This window comes from Branchiostoma belcheri, unplaced genomic scaffold, assembly GCF_001625305.1.
Source record: "Branchiostoma belcheri isolate BF01 breed outbred unplaced genomic scaffold, Haploidv18h27 scaffold84, whole genome shotgun sequence".
NCBI classification, from domain to species: Eukaryota; Metazoa; Chordata; class Leptocardii; order Amphioxiformes; family Branchiostomatidae; genus Branchiostoma; species Branchiostoma belcheri.
Genome location: NW_017804509.1, coordinates 127,965 through 145,347, shown reverse-complemented (window position 1 = coordinate 145,347; position 17,383 = coordinate 127,965). Strand labels below are relative to the sequence as shown.

Genomic DNA, 17,383 nt, shown 5'->3' with positions numbered 1-17,383 from the left:
AGCAGTTAATGTGAGTTCACGAAAAAGCAGCTTTTGACTGAAATACCTCGAAATAACTGCTCTTATTAAATAGTTAAGGACTAACAATAAGCAATTAAGCTGGTCAACAAGGCTGAAACTTAAGGCGTTGCAAGGGACAGAATTTTGGAAGCATGTAAGAACTTACCCGGTGCGCCCCTCCTCTTGACGCTGACCTGTTTCCTGCTCTTCCACCCGCGAAACCCCGCCTGGATCTTGGTCGCTGCGTCCTTCTCTTCCTTCAGCTTCTTCACCCTCTTCCTGCTCTGGTGACCTGTATGGCCAGTATATCAAAGCTTTAGATAAACGAAATCATATTATATCCGATTCAACCAACTGATGTACACTCTAGTTTGTACAGTCATATATAGAACTTAAGACATGTGCATTATCATGTAAGCCATGCTCCATATGTATATATACATGTTCTATATTACCTTTTTGAAATAGTATAATGTTATTTTCGATACATGGAACTTGTAGGTAGAGTAGACTATAGACGTAAGAGTAGATGTTAGCTAGATATGTAGTACTGAAAAGTTTGCCATGCATTGTACCAGTTACAATTGTTGTGCAATAAAGATTGACTATCATTGACTATATAAATAATTTCATCAGGTTGGTCAACGAATGAATAGCAAAGTTCTTTGATCACAACCATTTATTTTTTACGAGCCGACGTTTCGATAACCGTCTGTCATCTTCGTCAGGGCAATTCTGACTGGTTTACTGTGCACTGTGAACCATGTAACACCTTTAGTGCACTATGCACCAAGTAACATCTAGCGTCAAAGTAACATCTAGCGACTAATGATACAATGTAAAAAAAAAGGCTGAATTACGTAGTTTCAGGCAACACGCACAATTGTGCAAAATATCACCAATATTTACAAACATAACCAAACTGAATAACAAGAATATATACACATGATTGTACAAACAGTAGTCGGGTGATTACTAGTACACAGTAGACAAAGCACTAGCTATTCAGGAGTTTTGACAGGTACGGAATGGCACTTTCACCTCTGAACCCTGCCTGGATCTTGGTGGCCGCGACGGCTGCGTCACCTTCGTCTTCTCCTTCCGGTTCAACCTCCTCTACTTCCGGTTCGACCTCCGCTATTTCTGGTTCGGCCTCCACTACTGCCGGTTTGACCTCCACTACTTCCGGTTCAACATCCACTATTTCCGGTTCAATTTCCTCTACCTTCGGTTCAACCTCCTCTACTTCCGGTTCAACGACCTGCTGTATCTTTGGTTCCTTTGGCACTGTTTCTAGCGTTTCTTCTTCATTCTTAACGTGTACGTCCACCGGAATATTCTCTGGTTCCGGAATACTTTCTGGTTCCGGAATGTTCTCCGGTTCCGGAATGATGTCCGGAATCGCCTTTTCCGGCATGGGAGGCTCCTTGTGGATGTCGATTGTGACTTCCGGTTCTGGCGGAACCTCCGAAGCATCGTCTGGAGAAAGGTAGCATACAATCGTATTAACTTCGCAAAATGTATTTTGCGAACGTAAATCAAGTGACAACACGCAGATCTTAACTGTGCATGACATGTCCGTGACATTACAGAAAAAACTCTGCAGTAGCTCAAACTTTTCAAACGGGCACATGGTCTACTTTTTGGCTTGCCACTGGGGCGTCGCCAAAAGAAAATGAACCACACATTACCTGCAGCTGTTCGTATCCGTTCTTCATCAGATGAAGGTTTTTCCACCACTGCCTCTGCCTAAAAGAGAATATCAAGAATATCAATGAGTTTGTATATCCTTTTATTGCTCAGGAAGTACGTGAGAAAGAACCGTCATAAAATCTAGGTCACAACCAGAGGAGTCCAACTCCTGCAGTACCAATCGCAGGCGCTAGGGGACCCAACATCCAACTCTTCGGCCATTGCTGTTTCCAACAATATTTTGATGCAATCCGTCAATGCATTCCTGAATCATCCAGCACCCTGCTCACCCAAACCCATAAAAAAGTAGCCTCCGCTCCACAGTATGCCAAAAACTGGGGGGTTTTGGGGGTCTCCGTGGTCTTTGGGAGCTTTTATGTGCTATTTTCTGATTGCATATAGACAACATAGCCGGCCTGGTTGAATTACCCCCCGTTTGTAGAACTGGGCTAATCAGAAAACAGCCGAAGACCACCAAACCGCCAGTTCTATAAGCCTGCTACGGAGGCTATAAACAAAGAACAGTCCCGAAAACGCTGCCCTCTTGGCTGAGGCAATAGCTTTATTCCCAAGATTTTGTCCCTGAGGAATACCCGACTCCTCAGCTGCAGGGCCCCGGCTCAACTCTCCCACACACCACATTCCCGGGCAACGTGTTGCTATGTGATGACGTCACGCATGACGTCAGCTGCTGCCTGGTGTTGGCGGTAAGACACAGGCGGGGTCATGACCTCAGAACGGCAAGGAAGATTCCTTCGCGTCCCTTCTCGGGTCTTACACGTAAACACACATTCTTGGGACCATACTAGGGTACTGCCACTGCCGCTTAGCTTATTCCTCTGCGGACGCCTTGCAGAGGCGGCGTTTAATTTCTTTGGTAGCCTGAGTGTCAGCCTTGTTAGCTTTCGTCTGCTTCCCAAGGTCTTGGGGAGCGGACGAAAGCTACTTAGTAACAAGGATGACACTTAGGCTTTTTCTTTGCAGCTTTTGATAAGCGAATTTTTACACGTGCTAACCGATATCTGGATGAATAAGCTCATATTTCTGGCTGTGTTGTGACTTAATTTGCATCGCCAGTTAATGGTATCCAGAAATTAAAGCAAATAATTTTGAAAATCCAGAGGGGAAGAAAAAAAATCTCATTTGAACATTTTTAGTTTTTTTTTTTTTTTTTTTTGTGTTTTTTTTTTAATCCTTTATTCACAACATTTACATGTACATTGTAACATTGTAAAAGGACAACAATACGTGTACATTATATATAAAAAAAACAGACAACCCTATTTATACAAAGAGAATTCTGTTTTAAACATATTAGCTATTGCAATCCCATCATATTTGTCCTTTTCCAGCCAACTTCGAAATATAACGTATTTTGCGATAGTGATAGCTAGGTTTGTGTACTTAATTTCCACAGAGGGATTGGGCAGATCTGTTTCATATCCTAATATTATAACCTTGAAGTCGATTACAACATTACAGCAAAAAGTCTTGTATATATAATCCTTCACTATTGTCCAGAAAGATTTTAACCTACTACAAGCAATAAACAAATGTTGATAATCTTCTATACAGTTACATAGATTACAGATATTACTGGGTTTTATTTTCCAAACATAAAGTAACTGGCCACATGGCAGTATACGATGTAACAGCTTATAATTCAATTGCATCAAGTGTTTTCCTATTGGAAAATAAGTTTGATTTTTCCATATGTTTTTCCAGTCAGGTTTACAATTAAATTCAGCCTCCCACTTATCCTGTACACCAGGTGTTTCAAATTTTTGTTGCATTAAGAATTGATACAGCTTGGCAGTTTTCATAAGACACAAGTTGGGGACATTGGTAGATCCAGTACTTTCAGTGTTAACTGTTACCTCTGTTTCCTTCAAGCATTTTTGTATAGTATATTTGACAGAGGGCAATTCACATGTCCAGTTTCTTCTAACTTTAAGTTTTTGAAAGACTGCTTTATCGTTCATAAATACTCCATTCTGTACAATGTCTTTTACATATACAAAACCTGAATTTATCCAGTTCGGGTACAAAAGTGGTTTACCTTTTGATAATATGTACTTATTACCCCAGATCATCTGGTTCTGTATACCATACTCTAAGTTGGAATCAGTACATTGGTTATTTACTTTGAACCATGCAGAAAGAACCTGTTCATAAAAGATAGGGAACTTTTCTAGGAGTTTTTCATCAATACTGTTCATTTTGAATACTAAATTTACGTCATTACCAGAAGCAGATAGATACTTTAAGGGAATGTATCTCCAAGAGCCATTTCCATAGCATATGCGTTTTACCCAAGAAGCAAGTAGAGCCTCCTTAACACAATAAATATCTAGCATTTTTAAACCCCCTTGATCAAGGTTTCCAATAACTGTCTTACGCTTAATTCTGTCCTGTTTTCCATTCCATAGAAAGTTAAAAAGGGCCTTATTAATCTCATTCAGTGTTGAGTTGTTCACATGTAACATGTTCAAGACATAAGTTAATTTTGTTACCGCCAAGGATTTAATAATAGCTATCTTACCATAGAAGGTTAGGTTTCTTGTTCTCCAAGTATTGAGTACTATTTTCAATTGTTTTACTCTTTCATCCCAATTCAGTTGTACAAGAGTATCTTTACAATGTCCAAAGTAAACTCCTAAGGATTTAATAGGCTCTGAGGGCCACTCAATCCCTTCCAACTGTTTCTTTCTATCTTTCCATGGGCCTAGCCACAGTCCTTTTGTTTTTAATCTATTTAGTTTGAGACCTGTGACAATGTGAAAGTGATCAATACATCTTAACACTTCAATCAGTGATTCTTCACTAGATAGGAATAATGTAATATCATCCGCAACTTGACATAATTTAATTTCGTTTTCATCTATCATAATTCCTTCTACATTTTTGTTACATTGTATAATATGAAACAGTATCTCAACAACAAATAAAAAAAAGGAGAGCGCTAAGGGGGCAGCCTTGCTTGATACCTAGAACATACCTTGAACATTTTTAGTTGCTATAAACCTTTAAACTGTTTTTGCCGTCAACCAATAGGACTATTTGACCGTAAAGTCGGAACCACATTCCTGGTAATATATTGAAACATAAAAACCAAGATAATTTACTAGATAGCAAACATGGATGGGTGAGAGGTACAGTACTTTACCAAGGTCGTCTCTGAAACCTTATAAGCGGTCTGGCACATGTACGTAAGAGGACTGCCCTTATCCGATACTTGTACGTCTTTTTGTGTTATGCAAGAATGTGACATGATCCATCGTACTGTCTCTGTAGGCAGCTGAACCGGTTATGGAAAAGTCTACAAGTGCAGTTGCAAATTTGTTAGGGCAAGTAGTGCCGGGCAAAACCAAAAGTAACTCAATAATCTCAGTAAATGTAAGATCATATGACATATGATTTTTTTTTGTTTTATGGTCCTGTGTGTATATTTCTCTTCAGTGCTTCGTCCCATTTATGTTGTGATCTTCATTACAACTGCATTACCATACCCTGACCAATGCACACTGGTGGCATACCAAATGTATTTTTACCGCAAAATTTGGGTCCAAACTCGTTATAATTAGTTTGCCCTGATTGTCGAGCTACCAAAATAGATGTACATGTAAAATGTACAGTAGATACGCGCAGTTTTAGCGGTATGTCAGTATAAGTATGTATCTCATGGATCTGGAATGTCCCGGGAAACAGTTGTCTCCCATCTGTTAGTCAACTGCCAACTGCACTGACAACATCCACACGGAACTGTCCTCGGCCGTGTCCTCAGTATCTGACTTAAAACTTGCATATATAGCAAGGGTCGGTGTGAAATGTCTGCCACTGCCAAATAACTGCTCCTGGTACTACTTGGGGTTTTTCAATATACCTCAGACAAGCGGTGGGGTGGGGGTGGGTGGTCATCATGTGGACACTAATTATAAACCACCCCTAACCCAAATCCTTATAGGTTTAACCCTAGCCCAAACAATGCCCCTAACTCTAACTCTAATACCATCCCCAACTCTAGGCCCTAACCCTAATATATAGCCCTAAATCCCACGCAAGCACAAGCAGAAATGCGGTGGGGCAAACATTTGGTGTCACATTGGACCGTTGGAGAGTAATGGATCAATTAAACAAGTAGTCCTTTTTTTGTAGGATTCTAATTTTATTTCTAAGTGAACATCATGGCAGGTAATTGATGTTGTTTTTTGTCATAAAGGGGAGGGCAAAAATAAAAAAGAAATATGGACTGAATTGAAATGGAAAGCTTAGATTGTGCCCGTATATTCACAATATTTTGTTGTAATGGTAATTGACAAAGACTGTCATAAAGAATAATTCAACTAAAGGAGGAGATTCCTCAGACATAACAGGATTAGACTGGAGTAATTGATAAAAGGAACACAAATCTTAGGTATTTTGCAAAGCATTATTGAAAAATTGGACGTATTCTCTTATACTAGCTACGTCGATGAAGGTTAGGCATCCAGGTAATACAATACGCCAAAAAGCAGTAACTATTACTCAAGCAACTGGATATGATTTTGGAAACGGTCAGACTTTTCAGCTAGTATCCACTAGCTTTCGTCAGTGACTGGGACGAAAGCTAATGGATACTAGCTGAAACGTCTGACCGTTTCCAAAATCATATCCAGTTGCTTGAGTAACTGCTTTTTGGCGTGTTATACTAGGCACGCTTTGTACATTTTTCGGCGATTGCGTTATATTTCACTGGTCATTGATGAATTGACAAATTGATTAATTGATTGATAGGTTCCCTGTATGCTTGCATACTACCAAAACGCCATCGTGTTCTTACTGTTTCAATTTATCCTGAAATTAGCCCGAAGAAGCGGCGATTCAAAACCCAATAACGTTCACTGCCGCCTACACGACCGGAAAGATCGTCTGAAGACACCGCTGCTGCTGTAAAGGTGGCGAATCGACCTTGTTACACACCCTAACACGACTCCCCGCTCGATATGAGGCATCTGTTGTTACCAGCTGCCTGCTTCTGGTCTGTGTTTATCCTTAGGGAACTTGGGCTTTGAGTCATTGTGCTAATATTGGCATTTCTTTCATCTTTCGTAATAACGTCTGCTAACATAATCCCACTTGGTACCCTACATTTATTTAGACCACCTCATTAAAACGGTGCTATATATATGGAAACCTTCTCGGTAATGGCTTCGACTCGCTTCTACGGATAACTCTTTGCTGTGTTTCATGTTTGCATACGTATATTTGGAGTGTTAAAAAAAAACCGTTGTGCAATTAATTGGCTTCTACTGTACTACATGCATACTCTCGTCATCTATGGTCCATTATTGCAGCTTTATTTGAATTGTTGGTCCACATTACTAAAATTATATCTATTGTAATGTCACGGTTTGTTGTAGACGTTTGATAAGAAATTGCAGCAATTTTCCAGATAGGGGGGGGGGGGCAAAGAAGAACATCAGATCATTTTATGACGGCCGATTGGGGGGCAAAGAAGAACATCAGATCATTTTATGACAGCCGATTGGGGGGCAAAGAAAGAACATCAGATCATTTTATGACAGCCGATTCGGGGGCAGAGAAAGAACATCAGATCATTTTATGACAGCCGATTGGGGGGCAGAGAAAGAACATAAGGTCATATAATTTTATGACAGCCGCAAGGCTTACATCTACATCTATGAGTCAGCGATTTCCATGAGTCAGCATCAGACAGAGATTATGTTACTTGATACTGCAGGGTCTGTTCCTGGCAGGTCAGACATTACGTGATGTGCATAGTCTGGAAGGATCTGTAACATTCCCGTCAACCCCCTGTGATGACACACCTGTTACTGTGCTGTTGGGTAAATGTGAAACATGATAAGGGCAAGGCCTACATGTACGTAAGGCATGGCCTTCTCTTCTCTTTCAAAATAGTTTGTTTGTTTGTTTGTTTGTTTGAGCCTTTATTTCAACTCGATCTGTAACTGTGTTACATGCTCTAATCGGCCGCTATTTCGGCCGCTTTTCATAGAGGTCGAGCGTGGAGGAGTGTCAGGGGGTCATAACATAAATACTACTTGCTCAATAGTGATGTATTTAATTGCAATTTATTTCAGATGGCTGCCTTTTTTGCCACTTTTATAGAAATTAAGTCCGTATTTTTTGCCCCCTATTATATTGACGTCAAGTGTTATGTTGTACTGTTTGCATTTTTCGCATAGCAAGCTTGGTAGGTCTTGGGATGAGAAAGGTCAAGGACAATTCTGGGCCCTCTATCCGCTCTCCTTGTCCGTATAGCATTTGCCCTTAAGTTACTAGCTCTCTCTGTGTCTTGCCAATGCCAGCCTTAAACTTTGAAAGTGGCAGCCAAGCCCAGAAGGCCCAGCAGACCCTTACTGCAGCTGTCGCCAGACGCCGAACCGATTGAATTGAAGTGTTTTAACACAGCGACTCGTGAGCGGATGTAGACATATGCATGGAGTCAGTGAACCCTGCCGGCCTGGCACGCGTTTCTCATTCTACAAGAACCGCGCGCTGAATAACAATTGCATTGCACATACAGGCGAAGAAAGGGAATGCATGAGAATGAGATGGCACAGAGAAAGGCAAATTGTATCGAAAATAAAATGACTCCAGCCAAAATGCCAGTCGGAAAATAGCTTGTCCGACGAGTCTACGAGTTCTAAAGAACGTAGTCGCCTGCAGGAATGCATACAGTGTCCTCTCGGTGTTCGACTTAGAGATCTACCGATGTTCAAAGAGCCCCGTCCAACGTGATAGAGAAGAGTTTCCATATGAAAGATACGCTCGGCTCTGGTGATCTTGGCGACCCTCGAGCTCAGGCCATCAACACATTCAGCCAAAGGTTATTGACATTTTGATAGCCCCTCCACAGGACTACATGTGAATCTGCATTTCAAATTTATTATCTGAAGTGTGACAGCGAAGTTTTTAGTTGGAAAGTACATTTTGAAGTTGGCGACCTTTTCACGAGCAAAGTTCATTGACAGTGTGACGCCGGCTTGATGGGACAATAAAATCGGATAATCACAACTCGTGCACATTATGATCATCCCCGTTTGTGACATACGGGGTAGGATTAATAATCTGATAGCCAATCAGACGCTAGGTTTCCCCGAATGACGGGATTACATATCGACCCACAATCGATGACCCGAATGCATAAGTAACGTCTGTCCCAAAATAACGTGGCGTCAACGATTTTATTCCCAAAGCGCTTGTAGAACATATTTTTGTACATAATTACCTTCGCCAAGCGAGAAGGTGATTTTTCGGGGCTGTGTGTGTGTGTGTGTGTGTGTGTGTGTGTGTGTGTGTGTGTGTGTGTGTGTGTGTGAGTGACTGAGTGTGTGTGTGAGAGAGAGTGAGTGTGTGTGTGGGTGTGTGAGTGGGTGTGCGTTTGTGTGTGTCTGTGTGTGTGTGTGTGTGTGTGTGTGTGTGTGTGTGTGTGTGTGTGTGTGTGTGTGTGTTCGTTTGTGTGTGTGTGTGTGTGTGTGTATGTATGTGTGTATGTGTGTGTTTGTGTGTATGTATGTGTGTCTGTGTGTGTGTGTGCATGTATGTGTCTGTGTGTGTGTCTGTGTGTGTGTGTGTATGCGTGTTTGTGTGTGTGTGTGTGTGTGTTCTGTATAATAACTTTTGTACTGAAAGAAACATAAATTTGGTCCAGCCAGCGGCTTGATTCTTGAGAAAGACATGTACAAATACAGTCAAAAGTGCTGTCATTGTCGATGTCCCAAAGGTACGCATGAGGCCAGCTAGCAGCTTTTAATGGTATAGTCAGATATAGATTACATGATGTTTGGAATATGGTATAGTCAGATATAGATTAGGCCATGTTGATTTGATTATATGGATGACATCCGCGCGCGCATGAATTTTCGGCCGTTTCCCCCCCCAAAAAAAGTTTTCAACCATACTGTAAATCGTGCAAAAAAGTTGCTAAATGAGCAAATATATACAATAAGTTGCAAGGAAAACATTTAGAAACGATACCAATGTCGTAGAATGCCAAAATCAAAGGAAAAAAGACAAAAATGTAAAGAAATGAATTCGAAGAGTAGATTATTCGCCATAACATATTCTGTGCCATTTGTTCAACCTTCATGACCACGGAGATTTCATAGTGAAAGCAACTTTTTTTTTTTGCAAAACTTTTTTTTTATTCGCACGCTCGCATCAGTTTTCGGGTTCCCAGAGGATGTCATCCATATAATCAAATCAACATGGCCTTACATGGTGTTTCGGGATAGCTACCAGCAGATGTCAATTGGTTGAGGTCCCTTGAGAGGGATTATTATGATATTTCCATAAACCCTATGATGTCATGTGGCTCCATGTCACACGGCAGGTGAAATCCTATCTTCCTACTGACATTGGCAGACGGGAACCTGAGCCACTGCCGCCATCTTGGATTCAGCCATGCATGGCACCATTGCAGAACTAGGTTATATAGCATATTTATGGTGTCACATGTCAATAAAGTATTGGGGAAATATGGCTGCCTCTCCGAATCGTTCTATCAGTATTTTTAGGGAAAACAATTTTGACATGGTATTCCACACATTACACACATGTAGCTACTGTAACAGTAGAATGTTCTCGTATAACTAACGGTACATTTTGTCATGCATGATGGCACATAATTACGAAATTGACTCATGATCATCTGATGTCATATGATATCTTATCCTCTGTAACCTAACCCTATGGTACCATCATGGAGTCAGTCATCCATGAATATATTACAAATCTAGGTTATACGGCATTTCTATGTTATCACATATCAATAACGTGTGGGGAAATATGGCGAAACGTTCTGTGATTATTTTGGGGACAGTTTTGACCTATAATCTAACTCATGAATAGCTGGAATGTTTGGAGATAGCTAACAATATTTTCTACTGTAGCTGTTAATTCCGCTCTGCGGATATATGATACCTATTACAAAATTTACTCATGATAATCTGATGCCATATGATACCAAGGATTCCAAGTCTTATCTCCATAGTGACATTAGTAGACTGTCACCATCATGGAGTCAGCCATCTATGAATATATTACAAAACTAGGTTATGCTATGTGGCATAGTTATGGCATTACATCTCATTGATTTATTGGCGAACAATTTGAATTCCAGAATCATTTTGTGATGCTTTCCATTGACCACTGTCGTGTCCGGAACATTTCACTGCGTTCTCAATGATCTATATTTTGACCTGACTTTTGCTGCCATTTTTTTTCGGCCAGCAATATGAATATATTAAAAATCTAGATTTTGTTAAGTTTTCGGTGTAACGTTTCAATGAAGTATTGGTAAACATGGTTGAATCTCTTCATGGTGTTTGATCTGATTCCTTTGTCACATTTCTTATTTTTTACAGCACATCCAACATCATCTCCGCTCCAAGATTACACGCCCTACTTTAAAACAATTATGCCACAGTATAATCATGAACGGCATCTATATGTTTGTAACGGTCCCTTATGCTCCTCACGTACCGTCTCGGAGGCAATGGGGTCATGATGATCATCGGGCGTGCATCACGTATGGAGATGTTCGCGACGCGTTTAGCACAGGTCAAGCTGCTTTCCCGAAACAATCACAGGTCGATTTATACATGTAATCATGTTTCCTGGCGCTCTGCGGACCCAGAAAAAAAAACTAATCCTGATTCTTTTATAGTATTATTCAACCACTACCGAAGCTGTAGGTTGCTAGCAATTACGACTTAACCATGGTCAGTACTGAACGGAGGAGACCATATATTTATATATGGCCATATGTTCATGTTTCCTGATGTCATATTTTGATGTAACACTGATAAGCACTGCCACAATATCCCCAAACCTCATTTTGTGTCACATTGTTGTATTCATAAGTTTGGGAAACAGTCATTTTAAGAAACAAAGGACACCGGAAAAACGTCAGTCTTATCTGATTTGAATAAAATTTACAATTATCTGCGACATGTAATATACAACGCGGATAAATTTTTCATTCCACTCACCATTGAAATATCTACATGCGTTGTTCAGGGCAAATATGGAAATATGCATTCTTTTCCCAACAGATGTTTTCGCTAGCGCCATTTTATCTCTAGTTACAGACGCTTAAGCAGATAAGACTATACTATCTCCGCCGACATGTTGTTATCTGTGAACAGTACGTGATGGCGCATCTTTTACTGGGATTAACATTCTTCCTGATGAGATAATGGGATGGGATTGTTTAGTCGAAAACATCAAGATTGGCACGTTGAAAACAAGCTTTTGTGATTTTCTGTCTTAATTTGTGCTTACGGATTTCCCGCTTATTCTGTATTAAAAAACTATGCATTTTCCAAACTGTCTGCCAACATGTAACAGACATACGTACTAGTATCAGGAAAATGCCAAATATGGTAGAATACAAAATATGTTGAAGGAATATTTTAATTGGATCCCGAGAGAGCAAAACATGATATTTTTACTCTTCAAGCAGAGGCCGGTTGTATGGGACGGCCGTCTCTTTTTCTTTTCAGAAAAAAAGCTTGGAGAGTAATCTACTGTTTGAATCTCTGACCGGGAATGACTCCCTTTAGAGAGTGATATGTGGTAACGTCTGACGGTTGTGTGTTATCGATATGGTGTCAGAGTGATCATGAGTTATGGGGACATGGTCCACGAAACAACGGGGGTCCCAAGCATGGCCGCGTGCGATAGATAATTATAATCTCCAAGCAAATCTTTTGGCGGCTGCAAGAAGGAAATATCCAATACGCCACTCAGAGTTTGACTGACGAATAAACGAAAACCAGTACGAAAAAGAAAGTCCGAGAAAAACGCAAAAATACGTCCAAAAATTAGTCGAAACCCAATCTTTGCTTGGAGAGTAAGATAAAAAAAAACACTTTACAAATTAGATTACGGATAACAAGTCTCTTCTCGGGTGCCAGGATTGTTTGGGCTAATACGGCAAGATACAAAACCTTTACTTTGGTCGAGTTTGTTATTAGTTTTCCTTCTCCAAAAAGTCATCACACAGAAATAGCAAACAATCGCTTTTATTTGACGTATTTTGTCTTAAAATCACTGCTAGCATTTGTCACACTATAATAAAGTGATGCACTGATGTTTTATTTCCCATTAAGAAAACTGTGATTCAGCACACCCAAAAAATATTACGTCAAATCGGCATGTTCTTTGATATTAGTGATTAGTGATGCACTGCGCTAATGCAGCTTGTACCCCACCCCAATGTAAAACGAACCGACCCTTCCTTCCTCTTCCCCCGAGCCACATGAAACGCGGAAACGTTGGCTCTGAATATTCACCTTATCATTTTCTACTGAGTGCTTCATGAATTCAATCGATAACCACATGGTCACCCGTACGACAAGACAGATAGTCTGGATGCCAGACTGTTACGAGGGTCAATAACGTCCAACTCTACTCTCCAGTGCCAACATGCCCCCAAGAAAATTTTATCAAAGACTAAGGATCAATTAATCGTGTGTACGTCTGTGGTAAAAATTAATCTCCAAGAAGATCTTTAGGTGGATGCAAAGACAGTATCAAATTGGCCAGGCAGTACGTATCCATTTGCCAGGCAGTATTTACAATTTGCCTCCCGGACAAAAATATACAAGTACATAAAAGAAAGCCCGATAAAAAAACTGCTTAAAACGCAAAAATAAGCCAAAGCCTAAATCTCTGCTTACGGAGTATGGTTGAGATTCTTTGAGGGCTTATTGGTCTTGAGCTGATGAGCTGGTCTATGTGGGCCCTAGGTAATCCCCAAGCAGATCATACGGTGGCAAGGCAGTATCCATTGGCCAGAGGAGTGTCTATTGGACTCCAGTGGCCAATAGATATTGCCTTGCCACCGTATGATCTGCTAGGAGATTTAATAGGCCCCAGGAACATCCTATTACTAGTATCCAGGCTATCCTGTGTAGGCCCTGGGAACAGCCTGTTATCTAGGCTAGCCTGTGTAGGCCCACTAGCCTGGGAACAGCCTGACATCCAGGATAGTCTATGTGAGCCCTTGGAGCAGCCTGTTATCCAGGCTAGGCGACACGGCTTGAGTGCGCCCAATCTGTTCCATCCCCCGATGATGGAAATGCAATGAAGAGCGCCCGTACAGAAGTAATGGCGGTTCATGAAGCTTGCATTAGATGTAATTGCTCCATAGGGGGTGTCAGGTTATTTGTAATTGTCTATATGGAATCCCTGAGAGGGGTATTACACACTAGCTTTGCTTCATAGCTGGGTGCAGTGAAACGCGATTTACTGTTCAAAATCAAATATGGTGTTTGCTATCCTGCTCATGAGGGCGTTTAAATAGTGTCTACTATCTTATCTGGTGCTAAAGACGCATGCTGAAGATCGATTCAATATATATATGAGAAACGTTATTCACAGTTGATTTTTCACGACCTCTGCCTTCTTGCTTTACGGTACTGGGTCTTTTGAGAACATTAGTTGTTGAATAAACCTCCTCTGCTACAACCATATTTTCTGCCCGTCCAGAGTAACTGGTCGCCATCTTGGATCTACATGTACTATCCACCAACATGGCGGCGGCTACTATTGTTTCAAAATTGTGTCGTCACTTCCACACACCATCAGAGCGGCCCAGAGTACGAAAGGCACAGCCACCGAATGTCCAATGATATGTCCTTACTTCGTTCGTTAATTTTGTGTTTCTTTGGGTGTTTCTGTTTCTTTCTGCTGTCAGACGAACTACGGTTCGAGACCAACCCTGGCAAGACGGTGTATAATTTGGAGACGCCCGTGCAATTACGCAATCATCCGCGCCGTAGAATTATAATCATATCATATGGCACATAACACGACTTATGGCGGCGCTCGGTGCCACGCCCCGCGTTATCTCTCAAAACAAACCTTCTCCTCATCTTCTCCATTCCTAACCTCCGTAGCAGGCTTACAGAACTGGGGGTTTGGTGGTCTTCGGCTGTTTTCTGATTAGCCTCCGTAGCAGGCTTATAGAACTGGGGGTTTGGTGGTCTTCGGCTGTTTTCTGATTAGCCCAGTTCATAAAACGGGGGTAATTCAACCAGGCCGGCTATGTTGTCTATATGCAATCAGAAAATAGCACATAAAAGCTCCCAAAGACCATGAAGACCCTCAAAACCCCCCAGTTTTTGGCATGCTATGGAGGCTACTCCATTCCCCCGTCAGAAAGCTTCTTCCTACAATATTGATCGTTACTTACCGAGTCCATTTATTACAAATCAGCGTAAAACTGAGGCAGGATTCGCGATCGATATCCCGACCTTCTCTCCAAGCAGAGGTTTGAGCTTCGGCTTATATTTGACGCGTATTTTAGGTAGTCTCCACCAGACTCCTTTGCAGGCTGAATAAGTACTAGTAGTAGAAATCGGCCTACAAAGGGGATATAATTGGCCAGAGAAGGTGGCCGGCGAGACAGGGTCCAATTTGCCCGATTTCTACTATTTATTCAGCCTGCAAAAGAAGCCTGGTGGAGACTTTGTTTACTTTAATAGGCGTTTCTATCAGGCTTTCTGTTTTGTACTGTTATTTCTTTTTGCGCCATCCAAACAGGTGGCAAATATGTACTGTCTTGCCAATTTTATATAGCCTGGGTTCCAGACCAATGGACACAAAAAATGCTCACTGAGATATTTTGTGTCCAGTGTGCTATGGGTCTGGAACCCAGGCTAATTTTATACTGTATTGCAGCCACCAAAAGATCTGCTTGGAGATTAACAAAGACCCCCCTCCCCCTTCGCATCTCTTTCTACAGGCGACATTACCCAATTACGGAAGATTTATGTATTCTCAGTGCGCCTATCCTAACTGTTTGTCTGTTTGTCAATATAGTGTTCTAATAGGGAAATACATAATATATTCTGTACGTAGCATGACGTTATTCATACATGTATTTAGCTAGATCTTAAGTTGTAGACCATACAGAGGTCCCTGTATATACCTTTTGTTTGGTCGATAAAGGATCATAAAGAATCATATCCCTTTTTCTCTCCTAGGAATTACACTCCCAGCATCACACAAGCACAAGCCACCAAGTGACACCTAGTGAGACAACTGACTCTGAACTGAACCAAGCGTATAGTAAAAATGAGCACCTAGAGACCACGTCTAGCGACATAATAGATATTAAACAAGGACAACAACAACAACTCTTACCTCTGCGCTTGTTTCCGCCGATGCCGTCGCTCCCGGGACGTCGTCTGTCGTCGCGGCGGTGGCAGACTCCCTCCTTCCCGATCCCTCCTCCTCCTCTTCCCGCTTCGCCGACGAGTACTTCTTGATCCTGCCACAGCAGAATTCAACGGCAATGAACACGGCGACTATGTACACCAGGGTGCTCACAATGCCCCACACCACATCCATGACTAGTACTTATCCAGTCTCTAGTCTACAGATTATACAAGATGGAGAAACAGAGATACAGGAGATAGAAGGACGCAGCGATTTTCCCGAGTTTCCAGACGGGAGCTAACGCGAAGCTTGTAGGTGTCCTCTTCCCTTGCGACGCTATGAATTCACAAATAGTTAGAATTGATGGCCCGATCCGCCGGCGTATATATAAGGGCGTGCACGTTTTCTTGTCCGTATCCCGTAGCGTCTCACGACGGTTGTCCTATCAAGCACGATACACCAGATAACCCTCTGTTACACACAGGTTGTAGATACTGACATATCCTGACGTCTGGTGGACAAACGTTAGGCTCAGGGATGTGTAACGAGCCAAATATTACTCGCGAATCCGCCACAGAGGCTAGGAATAGCTGGCATAAGTGAATAGGGACAGGGGAGACCTATATATGGGAGAGCCAGCTCAACATCCGGCGCCGTCCAACGCGCATATCCCACAGCTGACGTAGTTTTTCTTTGCGTTTGCCAGCGGCGCCTGGTTCGTTTGGTGGTAATGGCATACAGATAATTGTGTATATACACGTATATCCGGGCTTTTGTAGGCTTTCTTTCGTAAGACTCTTGCGAGGCCTGCCTGTGTGTGTGTGTGTGTGTCCCTAACTGTCACGGGATAACCTTGGAGGACAAAAATAGAAACGGTTTCTGTTTCCCTGTGCTACCACCGGGGAATTCTCAGGGGGCGGTTCATTAATCATGTATAAGGAGGGGAGATGCGGAAGATGGGGATGTCCCGGTCATTGACCTTCAAGCAGATATAGGGAGATCAGGTCGTATACGTAACGTCACTGTCGTCATTACCAAACTCTGCCTGGAATTTACCTAATACATGATCGTACATGTGTAACAGACTCGTTCAACAAGGGTGTCTATGGATAGGTCATATTGTATGTACATGTAAACGTGCTGAATATAAGTTTATACAAGTAAAACGATGCAATGTTTAGCTCTATGTAGATGTTAATACGTAAAATACAAGAAAGAAATAAATAGATATACATTTGTATTAACGAAACAACAAGCCAATCAGGTTGCGCCCAAAATCGGATTTCTCCTGCTTTTAAACAATTAGAGAATTGACGTCACACCGACGTCACAAAAAAGGACATTTCATTCAGTTCTTGTCTGCCTTTTCGTCGGTCAATCTAATATTGATTTTATTTCTGACTAATACATGTATTTATAGTGTCTCAAAATTATTGGTGCTTTTTACTATCTTTGGCTCAAGTACCAAACAAATCAATGATATATATATATATATATA

General features: G+C 41.5%; 1 protein-coding gene across 1 annotated transcript in view; it reads right to left on the bottom strand.

Annotated features, from left to right (window-relative positions):
• LOC109486974 (myosin light chain kinase 2, skeletal/cardiac muscle-like) overlaps positions 1–16,630 on the bottom strand; it is a 48,589-nt gene extending 31,959 nt beyond the window's left edge. The window contains exons 1-4 of the mRNA XM_019790889.1: positions 15,871–16,630; positions 1,692–1,749; positions 1,042–1,479; positions 167–292 (exon numbers count right to left, since the gene is read on the bottom strand). Of these exons, the coding sequence (XP_019646448.1) occupies positions 167–292; positions 1,042–1,479; positions 1,692–1,749; positions 15,871–16,077 (829 nt within the window). The 5' untranslated portion in view covers positions 16,078–16,630. The remainder of the gene's footprint in view (positions 1–166; positions 293–1,041; positions 1,480–1,691; positions 1,750–15,870) is intronic.
• Between the last annotated feature and the right edge of the window lie 753 nt (positions 16,631–17,383).